This window comes from Chironomus tepperi, unplaced genomic scaffold (genome assembly GCF_022539635.2).
Source record: "Chironomus tepperi strain 1889 unplaced genomic scaffold, CSIRO-AGI_Ctep_v1 contig_58, whole genome shotgun sequence".
In the NCBI taxonomy this organism is placed as follows: Eukaryota; Metazoa; Arthropoda; class Insecta; order Diptera; family Chironomidae; genus Chironomus; species Chironomus tepperi.
In genome coordinates, this window is record NW_027226180.1 from 192,533 (window position 1) to 218,688 (window position 26,156).

The following is a 26,156-nucleotide window of genomic DNA, read 5'->3' on the forward strand; positions in this document are numbered from 1 at the left end:
TTAACTCAAAAACTAAGCCTTAAATGTCGATTATTATTCATCAGTTCCCAACACCTGTCAGATGTCCCATTAGCGCAGTGGATAGCGCACTGGACTTCTAATCCAGGGGTCCTGGGTTCGATCCCCAGATGGGATGTGACTCGAGGTTGATTTCTTTTTTTGATAGTTTTGGATGCTTTGTTTAGACAGGTGTCAAATTTGATTCTTGACTTTATATGGGAGTCGATAGGTTCTGTTGCTGGCTTCTAGTTGCAAAGTGTCAATTCTCAATATCAAGTGTGCCTTCTGAGAGCTTTTAGGTCACTCAAGTGCTTTTTTGGTTTCTAAAATGTCAAACTTTAAAACCTTAGGAAATGGAGCTTGTACAGGTGGCCTGGTAACGTGTCAGGGACGCATTCAGGAGCGATGGGTAAGGGTCAAGCCATTCATAAAGAGCTGCTGTATTTCCATATTGTTCTTGCACTCAAATAGACCCTCTTTTTGTACAAAGATGACCCTAAGAATAATTCTCATAAATATACTAGCTGCATGATCGTCCACATCAGTAGGTCAAGCAATACCTTGACTCCTATCCATTTAGGGCATTCGGGTTAATTATAGCCTTATTCTTGGTTCCTTCGGCGAGTCTCAAGATCCTTACTAGTAATTTATGAGTAAAAATTCACTAACCAGGTAAACAGCATGCTTCCAATGGTACATAAATACCACTGCGGTACCTAAAAGCTGTCATTTTGTCTGTTAGGGTACATTTAACTACATACTGATCACATTTTAAACAGTTCTTCACAACACCTGTCAGATGTCCCATTAGCGCAGTGGATAGCGCACTGGACTTCTAAAGCAAACATAAAGCTAGAAGAGATCCAGGGGTCCTGGGTTCGATCCCCAGATGGGATGTGACTAAGGTTCTTCCTTTTTTGGCATATAAAATGGAATATTTTAGATTTTTTTGGATATTTTTGCAATTTTTTTTAGGCATTTTTAGACATTGGGTCCAACAAAAAACCAAGCGGACCTAGATTTGAAATTCAAACTTCCCCTTAAGGAACAAGACTGCTTTTAAAAAAAATCCAAAAAAAAAAAAAATCCCCAACCCACAAAAAAGAAAAGCTACCTCGCGTCACATCCCATCTGGGGATCGAACCCAGGACCCCTGGATTAGAAGTCCAGTGCGCTATCCACTGCGCTAATGGGACATCTGACAGGTGTTGTGAAGATCTGATTAAAACATGATCAGTTGATTGTATTTATTGAAATTTTGTACCTGAATTTTCCAGTTGTGTAAACAAAGTATGAAAAATATTTCAAATTTTTATTCAATTTTGTGTCTTTTTTTATTAATTATTAAAGTAGATTACAATGGATTGCTATGGAAGTTCTGTAAAGGGCTTTAATAAGGAGATTTAAGTTTATTTTGGGTTTTGGGGTTTTATAGGCTTTTAATACAGGTTGTCGACAAGGATTAGCTGAATAGGACAGGTTAGTTAATCGATCCTAAATTCGGAACCAGATTGGCATGACCTTGGTATGGTTTTGGACACAAATATACTATTTTAGTACACAAATCTACTATTTTAGTATTCAAGTATACTATTTTAGTATACCCGACTCCAAATCCAACACCAACCCACCAACCTATTCCCAAATTCCCAACAAACCACCCAACCTATCCTATTCAATATCACTTCAATACCCTCATCTAGTGATGATCAAAAACATCGCAATTCCTGTATTAAAAGCCTCAGTTTATTTTTTTCTTATTACATTTTTATCAAATGAGAAAATTTACCAAAAATGTGCATTAACCATGGATTTTCAGCTAGCGGAGTAGTTGCTGGACTTTGAGTTGATGACTCTTGAACTGATGACTCAACGGATGTTGGCTCTGTGGTTGACTCTGTTGTAGCTTCTGTAGCTACCTCTATAGTTGCTTCTGTAGTTGTCTCAGCTTCTGTTACTGTTGCTGCATTTGATGAAGTCTCAATATTGGCTCTAACTTCTGAATCTTCAGCATCCACTGATAGGCTTGAATTCAATGTCGAACCTTCAGATGTTGTCAAATCATTACTTAGATTCTCTGTTGATTGGTAAGGAACAACCATTGGAATCATTGTAGACTGATTGTCTGTAACTGAATCATCTGGTTGATTTGAAGTAGGATTCAAGGAATATGTACTTGGATCAGATTTAAGCAGAGAGTTTATGAGCTGACGAATATCTAAAATTGGATTAACTTTTGGGTTTGAAGGCTCAGATTGACCAGTAGGTTCAGATTGGCCTGTTGGCTCACACTGACTGTCCTGTTCTGTCCCATTTGTAGGTTCCGGTTGATTGTTCTGTTCTGCCTGATTACTAGATTCAGGTTGATTGTCTGGATCTGGTTGACTTCTAGATTCGGAGTGTTTATCCGGTTGGGATTGACTGTGCTGTTCAAATTCAGGTTTCGGTTCTTTGGTTGGTTCAGGTTGAATTCTAGATTCTGAGTGGTTGTTCTGTCCTTGTTGACTGCTTAGTCCAGATTGATTGTCCAGTTCAGATTGACCTGTAAATTCAGACTGAACTGTAGGTTCATATTGACCTGTTGGGTCCGGTTGACTCTCCTGTATTGATTGACTCATTAGTTCAGATTGGTTGTCAGGTTCAGATTTACTTCTAGGTTCAAATTGATCTGTTGACTCAGATTGTCCTGTTGGGTCAGATTGATCATTGTCATTGGTCGTAACATGAGGGTCTATTTGTGATTGTGTAGTACTTTCACTTGCTGTATTTGTGCTGCTTTCCTCAACTGACTTTTCTAGGTTGGATCTTAATTCTGAGGTTTCAGTTGTTGAGTCGGTTGTAGTTTCTGGTGATAGTTGATCTACAGTCTTCAGTTCATTCAAATCTGAATCAATTGGGGTAGTTAAAGCTGATTCATCGGTGTTCTGTTCAATTCTCTCACTAGGCGAATGTTCTTCATCTACAAACCCATTTTCCACAGTTGATTTTGGCTCTACATTCTCTTTGACACCTAAAACATCATAATAAGGCTCAATAAATTGTGAATTCTCAAATTGAATCTCATTTACACTACCTTTATGACCTTCAATATCGTTATGACCTGTTGGATCGCATTTTACTCTGACCACTGAAGACTTCGGAGCTCGAGTATAAGCTTCAGGATTCACTAAAGGTCCATATGTTACTAGCTTCTGTAAAAATGATATGACATGCGATATTTCCTTTTGAAAATCATTGAATTCTTGTTCTGGATTTTTAGTTGATAAAGGATATGTAGATTGAACTAATGTTGTATGTTCAATGTTATTTGTTGTTGAGCTGTGAGCTGGTATATCATCATCATTGGAATATGAGAGTATAGGATCTTCAGATTTAGGTTCGAAATCTGCGGATGATTCCTTTTTGACTGTATTTGATGATGAATCTGATGAAGGATCAGTGGATTCAGATTGAGGCTCAATAATTTGTGACTTTTGATCAGCAATCATGAGATTAGGATGATCTTCATGTGACTTCTTCGGATTGTCGGATTTTAGACTTGATTCTTGGTTTGAATTTAGGAATTTCAGTTTTATATGAACAGGATCTTCAGGTTCATCATCTTCACTATCAAATTTTACAACCTTTTTTGTTTCTTTAAGCCGCTTGTTGGTTTTATTATTGGATTTTAGCTTTTGTTGGATACTCTGGACAGGATATTTAGGCTCAAGATCTTCACTATCAGATATATCAATCTTTTTGGATTGTTCTGACCGCTTTATAGTTTTGTCCTTAAAATTTGGCTTATTTTGAACAGGGACTTCAGATTCATCATGCTTACTATCGAATCCAGTGACCCTATTGGTCTCTTCAAGTCGCTTTATAGTTTTATCCTGATTTCTTTCAGATCTTGTAGATCTACTAGATTTTAATGATTGATTTGTGGATTCATCTTTAGATTTTGACTTTATTTGGACAGTTTGCGCAGGTACTTTAGGTTCATCATGTTTACTATGTGTTTTAGTGACCCTACTATACTCTTCAAGCTCAGTCACAAGTTTGTCTTGATTTACACCATTAGGGTTAGTTGAATTTTGTTTCAAATTTAAATCAGAAGTATGATCATGATCTTTAGTTGCATCAGTGTCTTCCAGGCTCTTTTCTTCTTCAGAATCAGATTCATCTTCATCGTGACCATATTTACCTTTTCGTCCCTTTGGCCTATTATCAACATTAGATTCACTATCGAGTTTATGTGTTTCATCTTGATTGCTATCAGATTTTGTGGCCTGTTGAGGTTCTGTTGATCGCATTGTGGTTTCATCCTTGGATTTTGGTTTAATTTGCACAGGTTCTTCAGACTCAACATCATCACTATCTAATTTTATAATCTTTTTGGATTGTTTTAGTCTCTTTGTAGTTTCACCCTTGGATTTCGAATTTATTCGAACAGGAACTTCGGGTTCATCAAGTTTACTATTGAATTTAGTGACTCTATTGGATTCTACAAGCCGATTTGTGGATTTATACCGATTCCTATCAGATTTAGTGACCATATTGTTCTCTTCAAGTCGCTTTGTGTTTCCATCTTGATTGCTAATAGACCGTGAGGCCCTTTTGAGCTCTTCATGCCCACTTAAAGTTTTTTTTAGAGCTACACCATCAGGGTTACTTGAATTATGTTTCAAATTGGAATCAAAGCTGTTGTCTTGATCCTTACTTAGACTGGTATCTTTACTTTCAGCAGATTTTGAATTCAGAGATTCTTCTTCAGTTTCAGATTCATCTTCGTCGCGACCATACTTACCCTTTCGTCCTTTTGGCCTAAAATCAACACCAGGTTCACTTTCGGATTTAATTGTTTTGTTTTGATTGCTTTCAGATCTTGTGACCTCACTGGGAGTTGGTCGCTTTGTGCTTTCATCCTTAATTTGTGCAGGTTCTTCAGACACATTCTCTTCATTATCAAATTTTGTAATTTTTTTGGATTGTTGTAGTCTTTTTGTAGATTCATCCTTGAATTTTGGCTTTGTTTGGACAACTTGAACAGGTACATTGGGCTCATCATGTTTATTATCAGATTTAGTGACCCTATTGTTGTCTTCAAGTCGTTTTATTTTTTCATCTTGGTCAGACAGTAATCTTGTGGTTCTATTGAGTTCTCCAAGCCGATTTGTGTTTTCATGGTGATTAATCTCAGACCCTGTGGCCCTTTTGGACTCTTCAAGTCGCTTTTTGGATTCATCTTGATTGCTATCAGATTTTGAAGTTTTACTGGGTTCTGTTGGTCGGTTTGTGGTTGTATCCTTCGATTTTGACTCTATTTGAACAGATTCTTTAGGTTCTTCATCTTTGCTGTCAGATCTAGTGACCCTATCGGTCTTTTGGCTATCTGATTTTATGGTCCTATTGGGCTCCTCAAGCTCAGTTGCAGATTTATCTTGAGTTGAACCATTAGAATCAGTTGAAGAATGCTTCAAATTTGAATCAGAGCTGTCTTTATCCTTATTTATATCAGTATCTTTCAAGACATCTTTTTCTTCACTTTCAGATTCATCTTTTTCACGAACATACTTACCCTTACGTCCTTGTGGCTTTTTATCAACACTATTATGTAGTTCTGAACTGATTTCTTGGTCTTCAGAACTATTTGATGAGCTTGAATCAATGTCTTCTTCGGATTCTAAAGGTTTAGCATGGTAGTGAACTATTTTGGGCTTTGTTGAAGCATATTTTGAGTCATTTGAGTGCTTTTGTTGTTTTGATAAATTTTTGTCAATTTTAATTGAATTTTTCTTTGATTTTGGAGGGTTCTCAATATGGTCATTTTGCTTGGAATGACTGAATTTTGAATTATTAATAATTTTGTCTGAATTGTGTTTTGAAATATTAGTTAAGGATGATTTTCTGTTTGATTTATGTGTTGTCTTATCTTTTGAATGCTTTGTTAGGTTAGATACCTTCAATAATTGTCTGATCTCTTCAATTCTGATACTCGATCGATGATTGTTGCGTTTGCAGTGCTTCTTTAACTCTTTGTTGTGAATTTTTGATTCAGGTTTGTGGTCAATGATTTTTAATGGATCATTTTCGGGTTCAATCTTTGCTCTTGGATCAGATTGATTATCTTTATGTTGTTTATTGTCAATTTGAGATAACGGCGCATCTCCGGCTGATAATCTTAATTTCTGATCAGGTTGATTGTCTTCATGCTGTTTAGTGTCAATTTCCTTAGTATCAGCAACAGGTTTTTCATTTGTATTTTTTTCAGATCCTCTTTGATGAGACACAAGCCTCAATTTATTGTTGTATTCATCAACATAATAGCTGAAATATGAAATTGACAATTTAGTATCCAAATTTCTGTTATTTAGACTCTAGGTCTCTCGAAAATACAAGGAGCATGCTCTAAGTCAGTGATGGGCAACCTGTGAGCTGCGGCACATTAAAAATGTGTGATATTGCCATGAATCATATGATTTTGAGGCAAGGTATCCCGCGAAAAATCAAATATTGCCCATCACTGCTCTAAGTCATACTCAGACGCCGGCTGGGGGTACATTCACTCATTTTGTAACTCATTTAATGGGAAGGAAGTAGATTCTTTGGATACACGAAGCAGGGTAGGTGGTTAGTTGCCCTAAAACCCTAATTTTCCAAGTTACATAACAAATGAAGCACCCACAGCCCTACTCACCATTTCCTCGTCTTTTTGGCATCAACAGTATCAACACCTATCGCCAAATAATACCAAATATACAGCAGTGCTAGGTAAAAAACCAGCTTCATCTTTTAAAAAACTTTTTTAAACTGTCGATCAAGTGAAATTTTTTTTTTGTTTTCTTTTCCAGTCTAAAATATCACACGTCACTCTATTTGCCGTAGCTTAATATGTAGATTCAACTGTGTAAAGATCATTGTTTGTATCGATTTTTACCCTCATGATTCGAAATGGTGATGAACCTAATTTGAGGTAAATTGATCAAATATTTCAGGATTGTAAAGTGTTGCTGGATATTTTAAGGAATTCAAGGAATGGAATTTTTTGTATTAAATTGCAAAATATATCCTAAGTGTTGGTGTATAGACTAGATAAGTGCCTAGGGGACACTTGTGTAAACAAATAGAAATGGGAACGTAATAGAAAGTATTTCTGCGTACAAAAACATCCACGCACAATTTCATGGCTTGTGGTTGAAAACATTGAATTTTCTGGAAGTAAGGGGACCATTCATCAGTTACGTAACGCTAAAATTAGGCTTACTGACCCACTTAACCTTCTTATTTAGTCAAATGTCCATCTTAACCTACTCTTGACCCTCTGTCTCATCAATAGCGTTACGTCATACATGAATGACCCCCAAGCCTACTCCATAGCCCAACCCAGACACCCAACACACCTACATCTCCTTCCATAAATCCCTCAAATCCCTCAAATCCAGATTCAAATCCACACAAAAATTCCAAAAAAAAAATAAATCACCCTCGAGTCACATCCCATCTGGGGATCGAACCCAGGACCCCTGGATTAGAAGTCCAGTGCGCTATCCACTGCGCTAATGGGACATCTGACAGGTGTTGGGAATTGATGAATAAAAAATGCTTATCAATTTTTGGGAATAATTTTTTATTGAGGCTTTTCTATAGCTTAATATACAGAACAATGAAACCAATTCAAGGACACTATGATCGGCGATAAGGCTGTTGATATGATGGACTCATTTGGGGGTATGCATATTGATTCCAATGGGGGTAATTAAATCTTTGTTGGTAAGATTGCTGAACTTGATTTGGATATTGGTAAGGATATTGCTGTTGAGGAGCTGGAGATCGGAATTGGGCCTGAGGAACTGCAGGTTGCGTTTGCTGCTCGGGAACGACTTGCCGATGCGGATTTACGGCTGCTTGGACTGAATTTTGGTAAGGAACTTGGTGTTGAGGCACTGCAGGGGAGGCTTGTGGCTGACTTTGCTGCCCGGGCATGATTTGCGGCTGAGCCATTGAAGGCTGTATTTGTTGCTCGGGAACGATTTGATGCTGTGGATTTACTACTGCTTGGATAGGATTTTGGTTGGAAATTTGCTGCTGAGGAAATGCAGATTGGAAATGTGGTTGAGGCACAGCATGTTGCATTTGCCGCTCGGGCATGAATTGTTGTTGAGGAACTGCAGATGGATCTTGTGGCTGAGGCATTGCCAGTTGATTTTTTTGCTCGGGCACGACTTGCGGCTGTTGATTTTCAGCTACATGGACAGGATTTTTGTATGGCAATTGTTGCTTAGGAACCGCAGCTGGGATTTGAGACTGATGCACTGCAGGCTGCATTTTCTGTTCGGGTATCAATTGTGGTTGAGGAACCGCAGCTGGGATTTGAGGCTGAGGCACTGTAGGCTGTATTTGCTGCTCGGTCATGACTTGCTTTTGTGGTACAGCAGATGGTACTTGAGTCTGAGGAACTGTAGGTGGCTCGGGTATAATTTGCGGCTGAGGCACTGCACTTTGACTTTGCTGCTCGGGGACAGCTTGTGGTTGATGAACGGCTGAAGGGATTTGCTGCTGTTGGACTGCAGTCTGCATATACTGCTCGGGCATGATTTTCTGCTGAGGTACTGCTGACGGGAATTGTGGCTGAGAAACTGCAGGTTGCATTTGCTGCACAGGCATGAATTGTAGCTGAGGGACTGCAGGTTGACTTTGTTGCTCGGGCATGACTTGCGGTTGAGGCACAGCAGGCTGCATTTGCTGCTCGGGATTGACTTGTTCAGATTCATCTAAAATATCAATTGTCGGTGGATCTGGTAGCACTATTTGAATTATGTAGTCATCATTAAATGATATTTTTGATTCTTCGGGACTGGAACTGTCAGTTTGAACCATATCTTCATGTGGAGCATCACTGTGAATCTCAGCAATTTCCTCAATATTAATTCTTGTCGCATAGTATTTGATAGACACAGATCTAAGCTTATTGTTGTCTTTATCTACATAAAAGCTGATGAAAAATTAGATTTTTAGCTAAAAAGTTAAGGAATTGATCTGAATCTTGGGATATCACAGGGTATGGAGGGGCTCTACCCTACCCAAGAGCATTACTTAACAACTGAACGACCCCCTTACCACTTCTTCCTCTTAGCATCAACAGAATCAACATCAAATACCAAAATATAACAAAAATACAGCACTAGTAAGCACAAAACCAGCTTCATCTTCCAAAAACTGTTTATTAACTGTCGTATATCCAATAATTCACCAATATAGACAAAAACATAAAAGAAAGTCTGTTCAAATAAAAAGTAAAAATGCACGGAATTTTGACATCCATAGCTGATAATTAGCAGTCTTCCTACATATACAGCCACAACTCCCTCATTTCTGTATAATTTCAAACATTTTCCTCATCATTGGACTCTCAATCTTATCAAAATGCCTGGCCAGCATCGTCTCAAAGTCCGCAATTTCAATTTCATCCCTTGGATCGTCTTCCTGACTTAATGTCGTAATCAGCCGTTCCCCAAATGCAACAATACCACAAAATGTACGAAAATTAATGGCTGTATCGCTGTCCAATGTGTCAAGTTCAAGGAAGTTTTCAATTTCCTGGACATATTCAGCTGTTGCATGAAATCCGAGAACTTCGTGGAGTGCCTGATTAAGCTTTTCCATTGGCATAACACGTGCTGCTAACAGACTTTCCATAAAAGCCTTTCTCATCTCTAAATTTGCATATAAATCATCATGTTCAGCTTCCTCGCGATTCATTTGACTTTTTGGCAGGTATTTGATAAAGACACGATGGTAGAGCTGCTTCTTGTCACTCTCGACATAGACATACTTGCTGAGGTAGTTGAATGGTCGCAATTTGGACATTTCACGGATATCTATTGGAAGTTCAAAGCGAGCTGCTGATCGTGAGAAGCGTCTTGGTAAGTGTTGCCATTTTTCGTTGCTGTACTCTTCGAGGTTTAGGTATTGCTTCATTTCACGGACGGCGTCAGAGTCCATGCCGAGTCTTTCGGGGGAAATTGTGCGGAATGCTTCTTGGAGGGTACGGTGGCGCTGGAAATGGAGGAAGGTAGAGAGATTATAGGGAGGTAATTTTAGGTAGGGAACTGGTCGGTTAGGTAAGTAATTTGAAACACGGATGGACAGTCAGTCAGGATCCAGGGTTAAGATCCCATGCAACATTCAGCAGAATTTGGTGCCAGCAGTCAGTTAAGTCAGTCAAGTGTCAGTCAAGTCAAATGTCAGTCAATTCAAGTGTCAGTCAAGTCAGTTAAGTAAGCCAGTCAAGTAAGTCAGTCAAGGAAGTCAGTCAAGTAAGTCAGTCAAGTAAGTCAGTCAAGTAAGTCAGTCAAGTAAGTCAGTCAAGTAAGTCAGTCAAGGAAGTCAGTCAAGTAAGTCAGTCAAGTAAGTCAATCAAGTAAGTCAGTCAAGTAAGTCAGTCAAGTAAGTCAATCAAGTAAGTCAGTTAAGTAAGTCAGTTAAGTAAGTCAGTCAAGTAAGTCAGTCAAGTAAGTCAGTCAAGTGTCAGTCAAGTAAGTCAGTCAAGTGTCAGTCAAGTGGTCAGTCAAGTCAGTTAAGTCAGGTTGACGGGGAGTCAGCTTGACGGAGACGGTCTATAAAACAGAATTTAGAGAGCATCCAATACTCACATATCTATCAAAGACACACTCCACAACATCAACATTCAGTCCCATCTTCAATGACTTGAGCAAGTCATCAGTATGAAAGACATTTTTCTGTACCAAATCCTCATTTCCATCTTTTCTTGTACTTTTAGCTGCTGCAGCTGTTGCACTACTATCTGGAACAAGTGAATGCCTACTCGACAGGTTCGGTGAGTCCTGATCGCCGTCATCAATCTGTGCCACATGTGTCTCTGGCTCATTACTTGGCTGAAATGTGATGACTTGAAGACTCGATTTTGACTTTTTACGACGCAACTTTCCACGACGTCGAATAAGCTCATCATCCTCATCATCACGTGCATAAATGCATGACAATGTTGGATCGTCTATCAAGTCCTCAGTCTCATTAATGATGTCATTAAATACGTACTCGACTTCCTCTTCCTCCATCTCGGCAATGTCATCAATGTCTGGATTCTGTGATGTCCCGACAAGCTCAATTTCATGCTTAATTGTTGGCTGTGGCATCCATGATGAGGATGTTGAGTCTTGACGACCAGGATGTGAAAATTCTGATGATGCATTCCAGTATAGAGTTTCCTGTGAGTGACTTCGTCGTAAGTCCAAAATAATTTGCTTCCTTTCTTGCTCATTGCTGACTGGATCAGGAGTTACACAGCGACGGGCACTAAGATGTGATGCGCCCATGGCATTGCCACGTGTACGAGCACTTGTAGCACAACTTGGTGTTGGTGTTAGCGGACGGGAGTCGGTGTCGGTAAAGCGACGGAAGAACTCCTCTGGGACGTGGTCGGGGATGTCGATGACGTGTTTTTGGACGTAGGTTGGTGTGGTCTTGGCTGACATTGTGGTCTGGAAAGGTGGAATTATAGATTCTAGAGTCATTAACCATAACAGGCAATGAGAATGCTTACATGGAACTGAAATACAGCTACGGTACCCCAAAAAGCAGTCTCATTGCCTGTTCAGACTCAAACTCACCCATTTCTTGCCTCTTTTAGGATGATTACACAGTATGGAGCAGCCTCTTGCGTATGGATTGTACAGTGATGCATAAGGTTTGAGTGAAAATGGAACTGGACGAGTTATGGCACACGGCAGTAAGGAATTGATGTCGACTGTCTTTTTTCGGCGTGGAATCTTCTTGCATGGACTTACGACTAATCCGGAACGGGTTGTCATTGTTGGATGGGATGGTAATTGATGGAATTTAGGGCAGTAGGCTAGTGAGGATTGTTAGAATATTGTAGATTCTAGTGCAAATAAATTGGAAGTAGTCGGAATGACCAGATTCTTGAGTAAACAATGTAGAATTTTATTTCCATGGATACAGATTGACTTGTTTTGTGGCAATAGACATTCACAAAAGGGTCTATTGTGAACAAATTCGAACACCTGTTGCAACAAATGATTGATTTGAGCCTAGTCTTTGCCTCGGATCGAGTATTCGGGTGTTCGGATCTCTTCGGTCTCTTCAGTCTCTTCGGATCTTCGGGTCATCCGGTCTTCGTGTTTTCGGGTCTTCGTGTCTTCGGGTTTTCGGGTCTTCGGGTCTTCGGGTTTTCGGGTCTTCGTGTCTTCGGGTCTTCGGGTCTTCGGGTTTTCGGGTCTTCGGGTCTTCGGGTCTTCGAGCTCTTCGGATCTTCAGGTCTTTAGATCTTCAGTTCCTAAACCATTAAATAATTAAAAATTCAATCATAATTCATCAAAATATTTATAATGTTTGCCTTATAACACTCAAAACAATCGACAATGTTCCAAATATTCTATCATTCCATTTTCCAATTGTTCCATGTTACACCTTAGCCGAGACACAATACCTCTATGGTTCATGGCTTTGTGTAAGCAATTCTCATAAGTTCTTCTTACAATATCAGAATTTTTAGTACTCAAAATTTATATATTCTGAACATTTGGAAAATGAAACATTTTTTTAATTCTTCTCATATTCAGCATGTATCCACAACTTTTCCTCAATCCAATAATTTCCAACTTTTTCATTAATTATTCTAAATTTCCAAAAAAAATTCTCAACAGCACCAAAAAATCACCAAAAAAGAATATCCAACTGTGTCATCCATCCCATCTGGGGATCGAACCCAGGACCTCTGGATCTCTTCTAGCTTATGATTTGCTTTAGAAGTCCAGCGCGCTATCCACTGCGCTAATGGGACACTTGACTGATGTTTTTCTCGTTGGGTAAAACACTTTCACTTTGTTGTGGGACGTGAAATTTTGGTTGAGAATTTTTGAAAGATTTTTTAAGCTTGATATTTTTACATTGACGGCTGTTAGAAGATGTGGATGATGAGATTGTGTGAGTGTTTATACCGAATGACACAAAATTTTGTTGTTTTTTATTTATTTCTGATGGCTGTGCAGATCATTTGTGATCTATGATGTCTCTTAGGTGGTGTTCAAAATTGGATCCACTGCTGGATACTCTTTGTGCTCTGCTGGATATCAATGGATACCCTGTGACCCGTCTTTATGCTCTTATGTAAAAATTGGGAGCAGCAGGGGCCGTAAAGAACAGCATAAAGTGTCAGAGTGCGACAGGTGGCGGCGATTCAACAAGCGGCACGAGTGACGAAGGGGAACCATTTTTCCCCGTTCCCTAACTTCTAATCATCCCCTCAAAATGCACTTACAACCTTGAAAAACCTTGAAATCGCTTAATATGCATGCAATATTTTTTTTTTTGCTTTCTTGACAATCTCTTTCTATTTCTCAATGTATTAATGCATGTTGTGCTGTTTTCTTGTTGATAACACATGCACAAAAGTTCAGATGTAAGTCACACATGTTGTTGTTGTTGTCAAAAAATTAATTCTCAATGTTTTGTGAGTTTGCGAATATTAAGGCATTAGTTTTGCGAAGTTTGTTTATTGAACAAGACGGAATTGAGAAATTTTAATTAAATTTGTGTAATTTGAGATCCTGTAAAAGTCATCGACATGAATTTATTCATTTTTATCACAATTTTGTGCATTTTTGTCAGCTTTTCATCATCAATGCTGTTCAATGATCATGCATCAAATGATTTTGGCAATTTTGGCATAGAACTTCCGAAAATGAACAGCCATTCATCAAGTTCCCAATCGAGTCATTCATCATCCAGCCACAGTTCCTCGTCCAGCTCAAGTTCCTCTTCCAGCTCATCCTCATCATCCAAATTCAAGTCAAAAGATCCAGAAATTAAGCATAAATCAACATCATCCAGCAATTCAGTTTCAGTTAGCTCAAAATGCAGCGGAAAAAATGGAAATGAAATTTGTCAAGGTGAAAAAGTAACGCATACTAATTCTATGGACTGTGACTCGATGGATCCAAGGTCATGTGTGACCAAAAATGATAAAAAAGTTGAGAAAATTTAAATTTTTTAAGAATTTTTATTGAAATTTTTGAGACAAATAAAAAGCATCAAAAATGAAATATTTTATTTTAATTAGTTTCTACAACTGATCTCATCCAGTCTCGATAAGAAACAAGTTTCGTGTAAACAGACGGAACATCAAGTCCACAACTGACACCAAATGACACAATTCCTAGTACAGTTGAGACTCGATACACTCTAGAAATTAAGGTTTCATTGAAATCGCTTGGAAATACTTCATATGATGTCTGAAATTGAAGAGGACTTCCAGAATCACCGAAGCTGAAAAGAGCTGGAATTGGTCGGGGATCTTTAGGAATCATCAAGAATACCTACCAAGTATCGGGAACTTTTGGTCCAAGTGGTTGACTTTTTACACAAAATTGACTGTCAATTATTCCATTTGGTAATCTTACGTTGTCTTCATAGGTTCTGTTGCATTCTTGATTGGAAACTAAATCGACTTTGAGCTCAAGGAGGACATTTGAGGGTACGCCATCTTCTGTCTACAATTATTAGGAATTCATATTGATTAGAGAAGAATCAGAGCATTAAAATGCATTGTATCTTGGTTCAATTCGAGTTTTGGTCTTTCTCAAGCTTTGTCAAAGCTCCTACTTACCACCCCATATCCAGCAACTGTCCAATCAGTAAAATATCCTATCCTTTCAGAGTCTAAATCATCTATACACGATGGAACAACGAATTTATTAAATATAATTGTTTCAACTGTTTTAATCAATGCAATGTCATGATAATTAAAGTTTGGGTTGTATTGAGGATGCTGGATGAAATATTGGATACGTAACTGCTGAGCTGTGTCATCATCTTCGCTTGTTAAGAGAAATCTGTCACCTAATCGAACTATGCTTGGCTGCTTTCTATTAATGAGATGATAGGGTCGAATTTAGGGTGTAGAGAAGGTTTATAGGCATGTACCTCAAATTGTTTTTCTTACCCCTCAAGTATCTTACAATGTGCAGCTGTTACTATGAACTTTTCAGTTATTATTGATCCACCACATCCATAAACAATTTCGTTGATTTTTATATCAGTCCATCCTATTGCTGCCATATTAGGACGATCACCACGTTCGACTAATACTGCATATAAACCAGCAACTACATTTAGTTTATATGTTCCATTATATTCAGCACAACTGTATTGTTTTAGGTCCAAGAAATTTTTTGCTATTTAGAGAATTTTAGTTAATTTTAAGGAAGGTTCAGAAATTACATAAATGATATATTTACTCGTATTCTTATTAAGCTGTTCCAATCGATCACAGTCCTCCTTACTTATTGTTTTACCGCTTATCGAAACTGCAAAGTGATTTGGATAAATTGACGAATTTCGATATTTCAAAAATTCATTTCGACACGTTTTAAAGTCAAAAATATCTTTTTTATCCACAATCTTGTCACTACTCAATTTTGTGTCTGGATTTATGCGTTTTGGACAGCAAATTACGTCATCTTGTGCATTTTTTCCATAACTGCAGATCGTCAAATTTGAGGTATTTTTACGGTAATTTTCATATTCAATTAAACAATTTGAAATATTTTTACATGTTCCATAAACACCTTCGCTGAGTTCACATTCGTCATGTTCTGGTATAAATTCGACATATTTAATTTTATGTCCATTAGTTACAGCTGTTAACAATAAGGTGAGAAATAATAGACTTTTTGTCGTGTTCATTGGAGTTTGCTGATTTTTAGATGATATTTTGTGATGTTTTGCAGAGTTGACTGGACACTGGGTTGTGTCTAGAAGAGATGCAGTGTTTATAGGCTAATTCCTTCCTACTACAACTGTGTAATAATGTATCAATTTGAATAAAGCATAGAAATGACCAAATATCCAATTCAAGACCAGTCTGACTCTGTATCCAGGCAAAACTTGATTAAATCCGTCATCAGACCAGAGTCATGTCAGCATGGGACTAGATTTTTGGCAATTTAAACGCATTTACCATTCGGTTATTCCAAAAAACTACCAAACTCTCAAAAAACGTCCAGCTACACCCTTGGCAGTACCCCTTGGAGGCCCGTTCTAAGACTTTTAGAGTCTAAATACCCAAAAGTCAGCACTATACCAAATCTGCTGTCTAATCAACTTTAATTAACACTTGAATGAAAAAATATATTAAATTAAATACCTTATTCGAACTAAGGCTGTCTTACAACTGACTCATATTTTTGTATTTGCTGGAATTTGAAATTCTGACAAAATGCTCAAAAAAACCTGAATTTCTTGTTGCCTATGGTCATGGAGTGACGAAAGCAATAAAAATCATAAAAGAACTCATAAATTTTTTTATGACTTTTTTTTTGAATAATTTAGTGATTTTTGCATGTCTTGAGAGATCTTATATGAAATATAGAGACTAGCTGCAAGCTAGAAACAAGCTAAGGAACTTAACAAGATAACTGGACATGATAACACTGGTTGTCTACTCAGATAAGTCTAAATGTGGAAGAATACTGATGGAAGTAGGAAATGTAGAAGAATTGGTATTCCACTTGGCAGCAACTTGACAAAAGCATGTTCATAGGTGATATTGGTACGACTCAGTGACATTTAGAATTAGTAAGCGATAGTTAAAGACAGAACAAGCTTCAATCGACATGTATGAGACAATTAATCATAAATCTGTTAATCCATCAAATCTTCAGTCCCAGTTCGACTTGACCCCAACTTGATGCCGTCAAATCATCCAAAACCAAGCAAAGATTAACTTTAAACACTGCACAATCTCAGACTAACCCCTACAACATCCACATCCTTCAACATCCCCAAACATTTCACAAAACATTCAACATTAATGACTGTTTAATGCTGAATATTTCAATTTTACTGATTGAAAGATGCTTCATTGTGTCAATGTTCTAATGTTCCAGCAGCTTTTATTAGTCAAGACACTGAAAAATACTCAAAAAGAGAGAAATCAGAGCTTTTTGAACATTTAAAGCACAACTTTAAGGATGAATTTTGAAAAAAGAGAATCTCTTTTTTTGGACATAAATGCGGAAGTGGATATAAATAATTTATCATCTGGATCATATTAAAATGTCAACAATTTAGGTAATTTACAGTTCTTGATTTTTTTGACCTTGAACTTTGTTTTTTTAAAGATTTTTATCTACTTAATGTCTGTCCTTATCCTTTCTCTTAATTCCGCTCATTTTATTAATCCTTTTATCTTTTGGGTAAGAAGGTAAGGGGTGTATTTTAGGAGAGGAGCTTAGGGGGTTTAATGAGGTCAAAACACAACTTTTTGGTCAAAATTCTCCATTTTTGCTGGAGTTTTTCGAGACACAATTCCAAAAAAACACCATTTGAGTCTCTCATTTCCACCCCCTGACTAATGAATTCTCAGAATTATTACTGATTAAATTGAATTTACCTTTTAAATCCCATTTAACTCTTACCCCATCCATTCTGCTTCTCTGAATATTTACCCTCATTTTCCCCAAATTTTCCCTTTAAATTAATTAACTTAAAAAATTTTAAACCAATTTTCTTGCTGGCTCGTGAAAGGCATCATGGAATAGAGCAAAGGTTATCACGAATTGGAATTGCACACCGAAGAATTTTCCTTGAATATTTTGAATATGTAACAAAATGAGGGTTCGTTTCATTTTCTTAAAAGATAAGACTTGAATCGAGTTTTGGATATGGTGATTTGCTGTTGTCTGCTATTTTTATGATACTTTAGTGAATTTAAAGAGTTTTGAATTTTGGATATGAAATTTACATTATTTTTCTTGTGCTGATTAAAGCATCTACATATTGCAAGAGGGCGGATTGATATAAAGGACCAAGTTTGTCATTTTGTCATCTGAGTTGTCCGTCCTAAAAACCTCAACAATCTTTACCAAACGACACACAACTGTTCCGGAAAGCATACAGCATATAAAAGGCCTTTCCAGACCCCAAAGTCCTTCCAAATCTGAAGTCACTCAAGAATAGTCTCTACTTACTTACTTCGCTGGTCGTACAGGTCAGTTGTGATCCATGACCTCCCACAGGATTTGCCTGAAGCTGGCTCTATCGCTGGCTACCACAGAATATTCTCTAAGCAATCGAAAATCAGTAAAAATTCTGGATATACCTGTCGTTAAATGAAGATTCATTCAAGTGAAAAAATCCATACTTGAAAGGAAGAATTCACTCCCAAGCAGTATGACATCCTGTATGCTTCCAAAATTCAATCATGAACAGGAAATTAGAAAACAAATCTAAACAAAATTTGATCAATTTTTTCCCAAAATTTTATGCTTGAAATTTTGGATGTTACTTCCGTTATTCAACAATAAGGAGGTGCAAACTGCCTTCATGTTGTCTGAAATGGAGTCATTTTTAGGTTATGGTGAGTTTGAATAATAAGTCTGAAGAAGTAAGGATCCATCAATCTGATGCAACACTGTTGAGTCCCATCATTACCCCAAATAGCACAAATCAGTTAGCCATCTTAAATCTGTCTTCAGCAGGGCATGACTCTGACTTGGTGCCGGATTTGGTTTGAATTCTGAACCAGCACCATTCCAGAATCATACCAATCTGATCCCACATTCTGGATCGATTAACCGACTTGTACTTTTTGGGTATCAAATTACCTACCGATGAGTATCATGCATCTCCAGACAGTAACTAACGTGATATGAATCACAAGACTCATGTCTCATGTCGATAATTTAATATAATTTAACATATTTCGTATGCTGCATACGCCTCATTTGTGTTCAACATTCTTAACATTGTGTACCGTACTCAGTATTTTTAGCTTATGTCTTTATTTTACAAAATTTACTGCCTTTCATGCTCAATATTTTCCTTATGCAAACAACAATTTTCTGATGACTATCAATTTAGTCTTGTTCTTGGCAATGTGCCGTGAAAGAGCTTCTTTTGTGGATTTTTAAGGATGAAGACAATTTTGTTGATTTTTGGGACATTAAGGAATGCTGATTGGTGGATGATGAGTTGTGGGATGTGAGGAATTGCATGCAGGACTGAAGTCAATCTTCATGACTATAGCCTTTTCTGTAACCATGCCTTTGACTTTCCTTATGGCCTAGCCTGTAGTCTCGCATAAAGCCTTGCATGGAGCCTTGTTCAGCATCCAAAAATCACCTCTGTGTCACATCCACGCCTCCTAATCCTCAATTCCTTTTCCTTCCATTCACATTGTCTCATTATTATTCATCGTCCTCTTTATTCTTTCTCATATTCCTTTATGTTCCTCATTAAATCGTTCAATTTAATTTTTTTCATTCATCTCCATCTTAAATCCACCATTCCAGCCATTCCTTCGTATATTCACAAACATTTGTGCCGGCAATTCACGGACTTAACTTTTTTTTTATTTACTTTATGACTTAAAATACAGCTTTTTATGTGACATTAATGATGATAATGTGAAATAAACGGCCAATGTTGATGCTGTTGCATGTTCAATTAGAATGTGTGTCGGATTGATATTAATGGACGGACTGTTGTTGTTGTAGTTAGTATATTTGTACGTGCTGTTGTTAATTTTTATTGTTATGCTATTTTTTTAGTGGGGGCTGTACAGTTATTAGGTAGCATGAAAAATTGAGCCTAACTTCTCTCTCGGCAACTCTCGGCAACTCCCGACGACTCCCGACGACTCCCGACGACTCCCGACGACTCCCGACGACTCCCGACGACTCTCGGCGACTCTCGGCGACTCTCGGCGACTCTCGGCGACTCTCGGCGACTCTCGGCGACTCTCGGCGACTCTCGGCGACTCTCGGGACTCTCGGGACTCTCGGCGACTCTCGGCGACTCTCGGCGACTCTCGGCGACTCTCGGCGACTCTCGGCGACTCTCGGCGACTCTCGGCGACTCTCGGCGACTCTCGGCGACTCTCGGCGACTCTCGGCGACTCTCGGCGACTCTCGGCGACTCTCGGCGACTCTCGGCGACTCTCGGCGACTCTCGGCGACTCTCGGCGACTCTCGGCGACTCTCGGCGACTCTCGGCGACTCTCGGCGACTCTCGGCGACTCTCCCGTCTGGCAAGTTACGTAATAAGTGAACGGCTCCTAATTGGCAATTGAGCATTGTTTTATTTGTAGTTAAATAAAGTAAAAAATAATGTTTTTTGTGCTATTTTTGGGAGAGGCAGTAATCATCCCCAAATCCACTCTCAGTCCACAATATCCATACTAAAAAGTATCCCCAAGTCTAGAACTTTTTCATAACAATTTCTCATTAAAATCTTCATAAACAATTTTAAAATTTCATTAAGTGCTCAAAAACAAAAAAAGTTTGTAAAAAGCATCAAAAACAAAGTTTTACCACCTGATGCCCGATAATGACAACACCTAAATCAGACGAGAATGTTTTTAATTTATTTTAGTATCCATTTTAAGGAAAATTGCTCGAGATCTTCACGAATTGTTTTAGTAATGAAACTCATCATCACAATTCTCATTAAGTTGTTCCTTCTTTTTCTCTTTTAATCCATTAACTTTAATGGACACTTCTCTTCGTTTGAAGGATGAAGAATTCTTGTTTTGTAAGTTTTGGGTGAGAAGATTGTTGGATTTGTGGGGTGTAATTAGGGGCAAGGCATGGGGCATGGCATGGGGCATGGCATGGGGCATGGCATGGGGCATGGCATGGGGCATGGCATGGGGCATGGCATGGGGCATGGCATGGGGCATGGCATGGGGCATGGCATGGGGCATGGCATGGGGCATGGCATGGGGCATGGCATGGGGCATGGCATGGGGCATGGCATGGGGCATGGCATGGGGCATGGCATGGGGCATGGCATGGGGCATGGCATGGGGCATGGCATGGGGCATGGCATGGGGCATGGCATGGGGCATGGCATGGGGCATGGCATGGGGCATGGCATGGGGCATGGCATGGGGCATGGCATGGGGCATGGCATGGGGCATGGCATGGGGCATGGCATGGGGCATGGCATGGGGCATGGCATGGGGCATGGCATGGGGCATGGCATGGGGCATGGCATGGGGCATGGCATGGGGCATGGCATGGGGCATGGTATGGGGCAAGCATAGAACAAGCAGTTGGCAAATATGGGGAAATTACCCCTTCCCCCCTAAATACACCTCACCCCATCCCTTCCATACCCTCAACTCTAATGATAACAAAACTTGTGAAAATTTATGATACTTTAATTATGAAAAGGGTGAAGAAACATTTGAAGAAAAATGAGAGATGATTAAACTTTTCTTGTGCTGAATTGAGATTGTTTTATTGCGGGTTTGAATAGAAACGTGTCGTTCAATTGTTGATGAAATCTTTGTGTAAATTTGCCATAATTTTAAGACGATTTGTGTTTTCTATTTTCAAGTTTTACATTGTGTTGAACTTTTAGTTTTGGTGAAAATTGAGATTTTTGAGGTTAGAATTTTGGATGTTTTTCTGGGTGGTAATTGGGGTAGGATGCTGCTGAGTGGACGGTGTTGCTTATGTTGCTGAGTGGACGGTGTTGGTAGGCAAGTAGATTAAGTTAGTAGTTTAAAGAGGCATGGGGGTTAACCGATTATTAAATAACACCTCAAGAAGAGACGTTATTTAACGGACGGAGGGGTTGTAACACCACAGTAAGAGCCTCAGTATGCTAGAGGATGGATGGGTGTTGGTCAGGGGCGTAACCAGGGAGGGTCATTAGTGGTTCGAGTTCGATTGGTGGTCCAAGTTCGATTTTCTGCGTTTAGTAACAAGTGAATGACCTCAAAAGTTAATGACTAAATTTACAGACTCTTTGTCCACTCAATAGTATCTAAAACAGCCTAAAACATCAAAATACATCAAATCATGTCCAAAAGCTACAACTGTCATCAAAACAATTCTTCAACATCAACCACGTCACCTCCAAAAGCAGACAAAGGAATAAAAAACATCTCAAATGTAAACAAAAGTCGCATCAAATTGAGCAAATAAATTGGTCATGACATGCAAACAGCTCCTTAGCATCCTCATTTCCATCAGTCGCAAAATACCATTTTTTTGTTTAAATTAAATTTAACAATTTATCCGATTTCAGTCACGAAGGACAACAAAGAGAGATTTTCTTTCAAGTCAGTAGCTATCATTGTGTGACAAATGAATGTAAATTAAGTTTATATTGTCTTTTTTTATGGAAATGGACACAGTGTTTGTGTACAGACTTAGAAGTGAGTGAAGGAATGACTTATGGGATGAAGGAAGTGGAGCTTAGGGAGACATTGGCAGTTGGAGAAATGTTTGAAAATTAATTGTATTGTTTTTGAGGGCGTTTTAATGGAAATGGATAAGTTCAGTTGAGATTGAGGATAAGTTCAGTCAAAACTTGGTCAAAACTGAAGAACAAGTTCAGTCAAAATTGAAGGACAAGTTCAGTCAAAATTGAAGGACAAGTTCGGTTAAAATTGAAGGACAAGTTCAGTTAAAATTGAAGGACAAATTCAGTCAAAATTGAAGGACAAATTCAGTAAAAATTGAAGGATAAGTTCAGTTCAAATGGAAAGACACGTTCAGTTTCTTGACTTTTTAGAGAAAACCGCGCTCAAAACATCCAAAATCCCCAAAGCATTGACTTTATTTCAATCTAAGTTGTTGTTTATTTAACAGAAAAATATGTCAACCAGAAGATGCCAACTTTGCATAACAAAAAGCTTCTCAAAAATGCAAATTTTAGTGCCAAATTGCCGAATAGCTTCCTGTTTCCAATTCTTCTTGTTTCTTTTTGATTCAATTTTAAATTAATTAATTTTAATTTGAATTTAGGGAATTTAAGGCAATTTTTAGTTCCTTTTTCTGGATTCAATGATTTGCTGTGCTACGTTGACGACGGCCACACGTGTCTGCGTCTTCAAAATCTTCTCAAAACTCAATATTTCCACTTCATTAGCTTACGGGATGCTTTGATTATTGAGGTAATGTTGGCAAAGGTATTGATTTTATGCACGAATCTTCTCAATCGATAATTTTGCAGCTCATGTTTTGTGGGGTGTGTTTGGAGGTTATGTAACATTCAAAATAGTATAACCTCACCCTCCTACCCCACCTTGCCACCATGACACACCCTGCTGTCCCATCATTCCCAAAATTTAGAATCTGATTCAAAATTGAACACCCTTCAGGGGTCTTACCGTTCCCTAATTTCCAAACAATCCCCCTAAGTAATAGCAATCGATCTTAATTTTTTAGGTCATTTTCTTCATTCACAAAATTCTTTTTTCATGTTTTTGCTTATTTTTCATGAATGAAGAAACTTTTGGGAAAGTTTTTCAACAAATTTTCTTATTTTTAATCATAATAAAAGTCATTATTTATAATGCTATGAATGAATGCACAGCATGATGGCATGAAGTGGAACATTGTACTCAACTTTATCTTACAACATCACAATTTTTTTGAAGAAAAATGAAAACCCGAAGACAAGATCAGAAGACCCGAAGGCAAGACCCGAAGACAAGACACGAAGACAATACACGAAGACATGAACCGAAGACAAGACCCGAAGACAAGACCCGAAGACAAGACCCGAAGACAAGACCCGAAGACAAGAACCGAAGACAAGACACGAAGACAAGACTCGAAGACAAGACCCGAAGACAAGACCCGAAGACAAGAGCCGAAGACAAGAGCCGAAGACAAGACTCGAAGACAAGATCCGAAGACAAGACCCGAAGACAAGACCCGAAGACAAGACCCGAAGACAAGACCCGAAGACAAGAACCGAAGACAAGACACGAAGACAAGACTCGAAGACAAGACCCGAAGACAAGACCCGAAGACAAGATCTGAAGACAAGATCCGAAGAAAAGACCCGAAGATAACACCCGAAGACAATGTCCGAAGACCAGAAGACTCAAAGATTCGAAGACTGAATACTGGGAAGTCTCAATGCCAGTTTACCGTCTTATCAAGTCTACCTCAGTAAGCCATTCATTACATCCTAATTAAATAAACTCATAATTCAATAAAAATATTCTCAGAACTTATCAATTATTCATTCATTCCTTTACCAGACTCACTTTACAGAGCATCGAACAACTTAATGCTAATCAGCTCAAAGGGAAAATATTGTTTTATCTGCGTATTACGTCAATTTACGTCAAGAGATGACGTCGTTGCTATTGTTACATTGAATACTCTTTTTTTCTCTCATAATTGTCTTCTTATTCGACGCGAACAATATTGTCTTCTAGATAGATAGAAGAATAATAAAGAGAAAATCTTATGTAAATTTGTAGAAATTGTTCTTCTTTTGGGTAAAATGAATTGAATTTTTGGTTTGGCAGATTGAATGAATTAGATTGAATATATTGCGTATTTAAGACTTCCGATTGGTACATTTGGATTACTTTGATTACTCTGATGGTTGTGCGGAATGACTCGGTGTGGCATGGCATGGTGTGGCATGGTATGGTGTGGCATGGCATGGTGCGGAATGATACGGTGTGGCATGGTCTGGTGTGGCATGGCATGGTGTGGCATGACATGATGTGGCATGGCCTGGTGTGGCATGATCTGGTGTGGCATGGTCTGGTGTGGCATGGTCTGGTGTAGCATGGTCTGATGTGGCATGGTACCCATCTCAACCCCAATGCACCTCTTCACACAATTTACCAACCACTGCCTCTCACATGATTACAATTTTCCATTAAATTCTTCAATTATTATCCATAAAGTATCCCTTCTTTTTGAAGGTAAATACATACTTAGAATACTCACTACATCAGCTGTTTATTATAAAGTACAATTCTCATCCATCCATTAAACATCTCATCTTATTCTCCAATATTCATATGAATTACATTTCGCTTTTTTAAGGATGATGGTTTTTTTGCTGAATTTCAATTTTGATTGATAAAGGACAGACATTTTTTGATGAAATAAATATTGGAAGGTGGGGATTGTTTGGATGTGATGTGACAAGGTTATGTGTGGAGCTTGGAGGTGGGGAAGGGAGAAGGGCATTCAAGCTAGAGTTGGTAGGATTCTAATGTGGAAGGGCAATGTGAAGTTCGGACTCTCAAAGTCGTACCAACTCTCAGGTCAACTCAGAAGACAAACGGGGTTCAAATAGTCGAATATCCAGCCCCTCACTATGGGGCAAAATGAAAAAAAAAGGGACATTCACTTTGATTTTTGGACTTTTTGGAATCGAGACTTGAGGGTATTTTTTTCTTATAGTGCATAAAGCAATAGACTTGCATGCAAAATTTCAGCTCATTTGGTGCTGTTTGGTCGGTTCTGGAGGTGTTTGAAGTTGAAAAATGGTAAAAAACGGATTTTTTTCATGTCTTGTTTGACTTGAAAAGTTTCTTATTTAATTAAAAGATATTGAAAAACGGTTTTCGGTTCATAATTCTACTATATAAGAGCTTTAATTTGACATAGGACAAGGTTTATATATATTGGGTTTTAGTGGCAGGACTTGAGAAAATGTATGAAAATACCATGAAAAAAAGCTTCAAGCGTCCGGAAAATATGCTAGTTCTCAAAAGTTTCTCATATAGACATATTTTTTCGTAAAGTACTTACTTTCTACTTTCCAAAACTGAAAAAATATCCAAAATCGGTTGGTACGAACAAAAGTTATTGCATTTTTAGTTTTGGACGAATTTTTTTCTCAAAACTAATATTTCTGAGATAAATTTGGAAGATATCATTTGGAAAAAGTTTTTAAATGTTTTTTAATGTATTTAGCCATTTTAGGAAGACTTGTGAAGAAATTTTTTGAAAAAGTTCAAAATTCTCCGAGTTAGAGGGACATATGCTATTTAACGACTTGACTCTTTTTCTCATCACTCAAACTGCTATAACTTTTACATGACTAAATATTTTTCAGTTCTGTTTCTTGTTTAGTGTAGCTTGTTATAATACCTTTCCAACGATATATAATACTTAATAGTTGGAAGTAGTCTTGGTCGTGAAAACGGACCCTGTTTGTGACTGACCCTTTACAAAGAAATTTTCAAAAAATTCATTTCTAAAACTACCACTTAGAAATTAAATAATATAATGTTTTTGTGTTTTTTTGGTCAAAATATGATTGTTATGAATCTCAAAACACAAAAAATCTCATTTTGTAAACTTTCGACAACTTTAGGGGCCTTCATAGGTAATACTCAGGTAGTCTTTCCTTTCACA

At 38.1% G+C, this 26,156-nt stretch overlaps 5 protein-coding genes and 5 non-coding genes across 11 annotated transcripts; 3 read left to right on the forward strand and 7 right to left on the reverse strand.

Annotated features, from left to right (window-relative positions):
* Positions 1-63: 63 nt before the first annotated feature.
* On the forward strand, positions 64-136 carry TRNAR-UCU (transfer RNA arginine (anticodon UCU)). The gene has a single exon. It is a non-coding gene; the product is annotated as a tRNA-Arg (tRNA).
* A 665-nt stretch (positions 137-801) lies between these two features.
* Positions 802-897, forward strand: TRNAR-UCU (transfer RNA arginine (anticodon UCU)). Its single transcript has 2 exons — positions 802-838; positions 862-897. It is a non-coding gene; the product is annotated as a tRNA-Arg (tRNA).
* A 226-nt stretch (positions 898-1,123) lies between these two features.
* On the reverse strand, positions 1,124-1,196 carry TRNAR-UCU (transfer RNA arginine (anticodon UCU)). Its single transcript has one exon. It is a non-coding gene; the product is annotated as a tRNA-Arg (tRNA).
* A 212-nt stretch (positions 1,197-1,408) lies between these two features.
* On the reverse strand, positions 1,409-6,797 carry LOC139100300 (dentin sialophosphoprotein-like). The gene is made up of 3 exons (XM_070652926.1): positions 6,677-6,797; positions 3,074-6,306; positions 1,409-3,010 (listed from the first exon to the last, which is right to left on the reverse strand). The coding sequence occupies exons 1-3, from the start codon at positions 6,766-6,768 to the stop codon at positions 1,761-1,763; spliced, it is 4,575 nt and encodes a 1,524-aa protein (XP_070509027.1). The 5' UTR covers positions 6,769-6,797; the 3' UTR covers positions 1,409-1,760.
* Positions 6,798-7,472: 675 nt separating this feature from the next.
* TRNAR-UCU (transfer RNA arginine (anticodon UCU)) lies at positions 7,473-7,545 on the reverse strand. The gene has a single exon. It is a non-coding gene; the product is annotated as a tRNA-Arg (tRNA).
* Positions 7,546-7,589: 44 nt separating this feature from the next.
* On the reverse strand, positions 7,590-9,190 carry LOC139100138 (uncharacterized). The gene is made up of 2 exons (XM_070652741.1): positions 9,097-9,190; positions 7,590-8,971 (listed from the first exon to the last, which is right to left on the reverse strand). The coding sequence occupies exons 1-2, from the start codon at positions 9,183-9,185 to the stop codon at positions 7,663-7,665; spliced, it is 1,398 nt and encodes a 465-aa protein (XP_070508842.1). The 5' UTR covers positions 9,186-9,190; the 3' UTR covers positions 7,590-7,662.
* Positions 9,191-9,345: 155 nt separating this feature from the next.
* On the reverse strand, positions 9,346-11,867 carry LOC139100366 (uncharacterized). Its single transcript, XM_070652983.1, has 4 exons — positions 11,606-11,867; positions 11,100-11,467; positions 10,632-11,057; positions 9,346-10,035 (listed from the first exon to the last, which is right to left on the reverse strand). Exons 1-4 carry the CDS (start codon positions 11,808-11,810, stop codon positions 9,346-9,348), a joined length of 1,689 nt encoding a protein of 562 aa, XP_070509084.1. The 5' UTR covers positions 11,811-11,867.
* Positions 11,868-12,706: 839 nt separating this feature from the next.
* On the reverse strand, positions 12,707-12,802 carry TRNAR-UCU (transfer RNA arginine (anticodon UCU)). The gene is made up of 2 exons: positions 12,766-12,802; positions 12,707-12,742 (listed from the first exon to the last, which is right to left on the reverse strand). It is a non-coding gene; the product is annotated as a tRNA-Arg (tRNA).
* Positions 12,803-13,510: 708 nt separating this feature from the next.
* Positions 13,511-23,940, forward strand: LOC139100367 (micronuclear linker histone polyprotein-like). The gene is made up of 3 exons (XM_070652984.1): positions 13,511-14,002; positions 20,600-20,810; positions 23,435-23,940. The coding sequence occupies exons 1-3, from the start codon at positions 13,586-13,588 to the stop codon at positions 23,938-23,940; spliced, it is 1,134 nt and encodes a 377-aa protein (XP_070509085.1). The 5' UTR covers positions 13,511-13,585.
* LOC139100153 (serine protease snake-like) lies at positions 14,001-16,180 on the reverse strand. 2 transcript variants are annotated; one of them, XM_070652758.1, is made up of 7 exons: positions 16,166-16,180; positions 15,980-16,114; positions 15,258-15,773; positions 14,963-15,194; positions 14,627-14,885; positions 14,341-14,510; positions 14,001-14,286 (listed from the first exon to the last, which is right to left on the reverse strand). In XM_070652758.1, the coding sequence occupies exons 3-7, from the start codon at positions 15,703-15,705 to the stop codon at positions 14,073-14,075; spliced, it is 1,323 nt and encodes a 440-aa protein (XP_070508859.1). In that variant the 5' UTR covers positions 15,706-15,773; positions 15,980-16,114; positions 16,166-16,180; the 3' UTR covers positions 14,001-14,072. The 2 variants fall into 2 exon arrangements, with proteins under 2 accessions (XP_070508859.1, XP_070508858.1); XM_070652757.1 differs by having other exon boundaries at positions 15,258-15,818; positions 15,980-16,178.
* Positions 23,941-26,156: the final 2,216 nt, after the last annotated feature.

Coding starts and splice junctions, on each gene's coding strand:
- LOC139100300 (XM_070652926.1), bottom strand. CDS start 6,768: ATGAAGCTGGTTTTTTACCTAGCACTGCTGTATATTTGGTATTATTTG. Junction 6,307..6,676: donor GCCAAAAAGACGAGGAAATG/GTGAGTAGGGCT, acceptor TTCATATTTCAG/CTATTATGTTGATGAATACA. Junction 3,011..3,073: donor CGATATTGAAGGTCATAAAG/GTAGTGTAAATG, acceptor ATGATGTTTTAG/GTGTCAAAGAGAATGTAGAG.
- LOC139100138 (XM_070652741.1), bottom strand. CDS start 9,185: ATGAAGCTGGTTTTGTGCTTACTAGTGCTGTATTTTTGTTATATTTTG. Junction 8,972..9,096: donor GATGCTAAGAGGAAGAAGTG/GTAAGGGGGTCG, acceptor ATTTTTCATCAG/CTTTTATGTAGATAAAGACA.
- LOC139100366 (XM_070652983.1), bottom strand. CDS start 11,810: ATGACAACCCGTTCCGGATTAGTCGTAAGTCCATGCAAGAAGATTCCA. Junction 11,058..11,099: donor TTAAGCATGAAATTGAGCTT/GTCGGGACATCA, acceptor GACATTGCCGAG/ATGGAGGAAGAGGAAGTCGA. Junction 10,036..10,631: donor AGTGTGTCTTTGATAGATAT/GTGAGTATTGGA, acceptor CTCCATTTCCAG/CGCCACCGTACCCTCCAAGA.
- LOC139100367 (XM_070652984.1), top strand. CDS start 13,586: ATGAATTTATTCATTTTTATCACAATTTTGTGCATTTTTGTCAGCTTT. Junction 14,003..20,599: donor ATAAAAAAGTTGAGAAAATT/TAAATTTTTTAA, acceptor GGGTGTAATTAG/GGGCAAGGCATGGGGCATGG. Junction 20,811..23,434: donor GGGGCATGGCATGGGGCATG/GCATGGGGCATG, acceptor GAAAACCCGAAG/ACAAGATCAGAAGACCCGAA.
- LOC139100153 (XM_070652758.1), bottom strand. CDS start 15,705: ATGAACACGACAAAAAGTCTATTATTTCTCACCTTATTGTTAACAGCT. Junction 15,195..15,257: donor ACAGCTTAATAAGAATACGA/GTAAATATATCA, acceptor TTCTCTAAATAG/CAAAAAATTTCTTGGACCTA. Junction 14,287..14,340: donor CCAAAAGTTCCCGATACTTG/GTAGGTATTCTT, acceptor AGCTCTTTTCAG/CTTCGGTGATTCTGGAAGTC.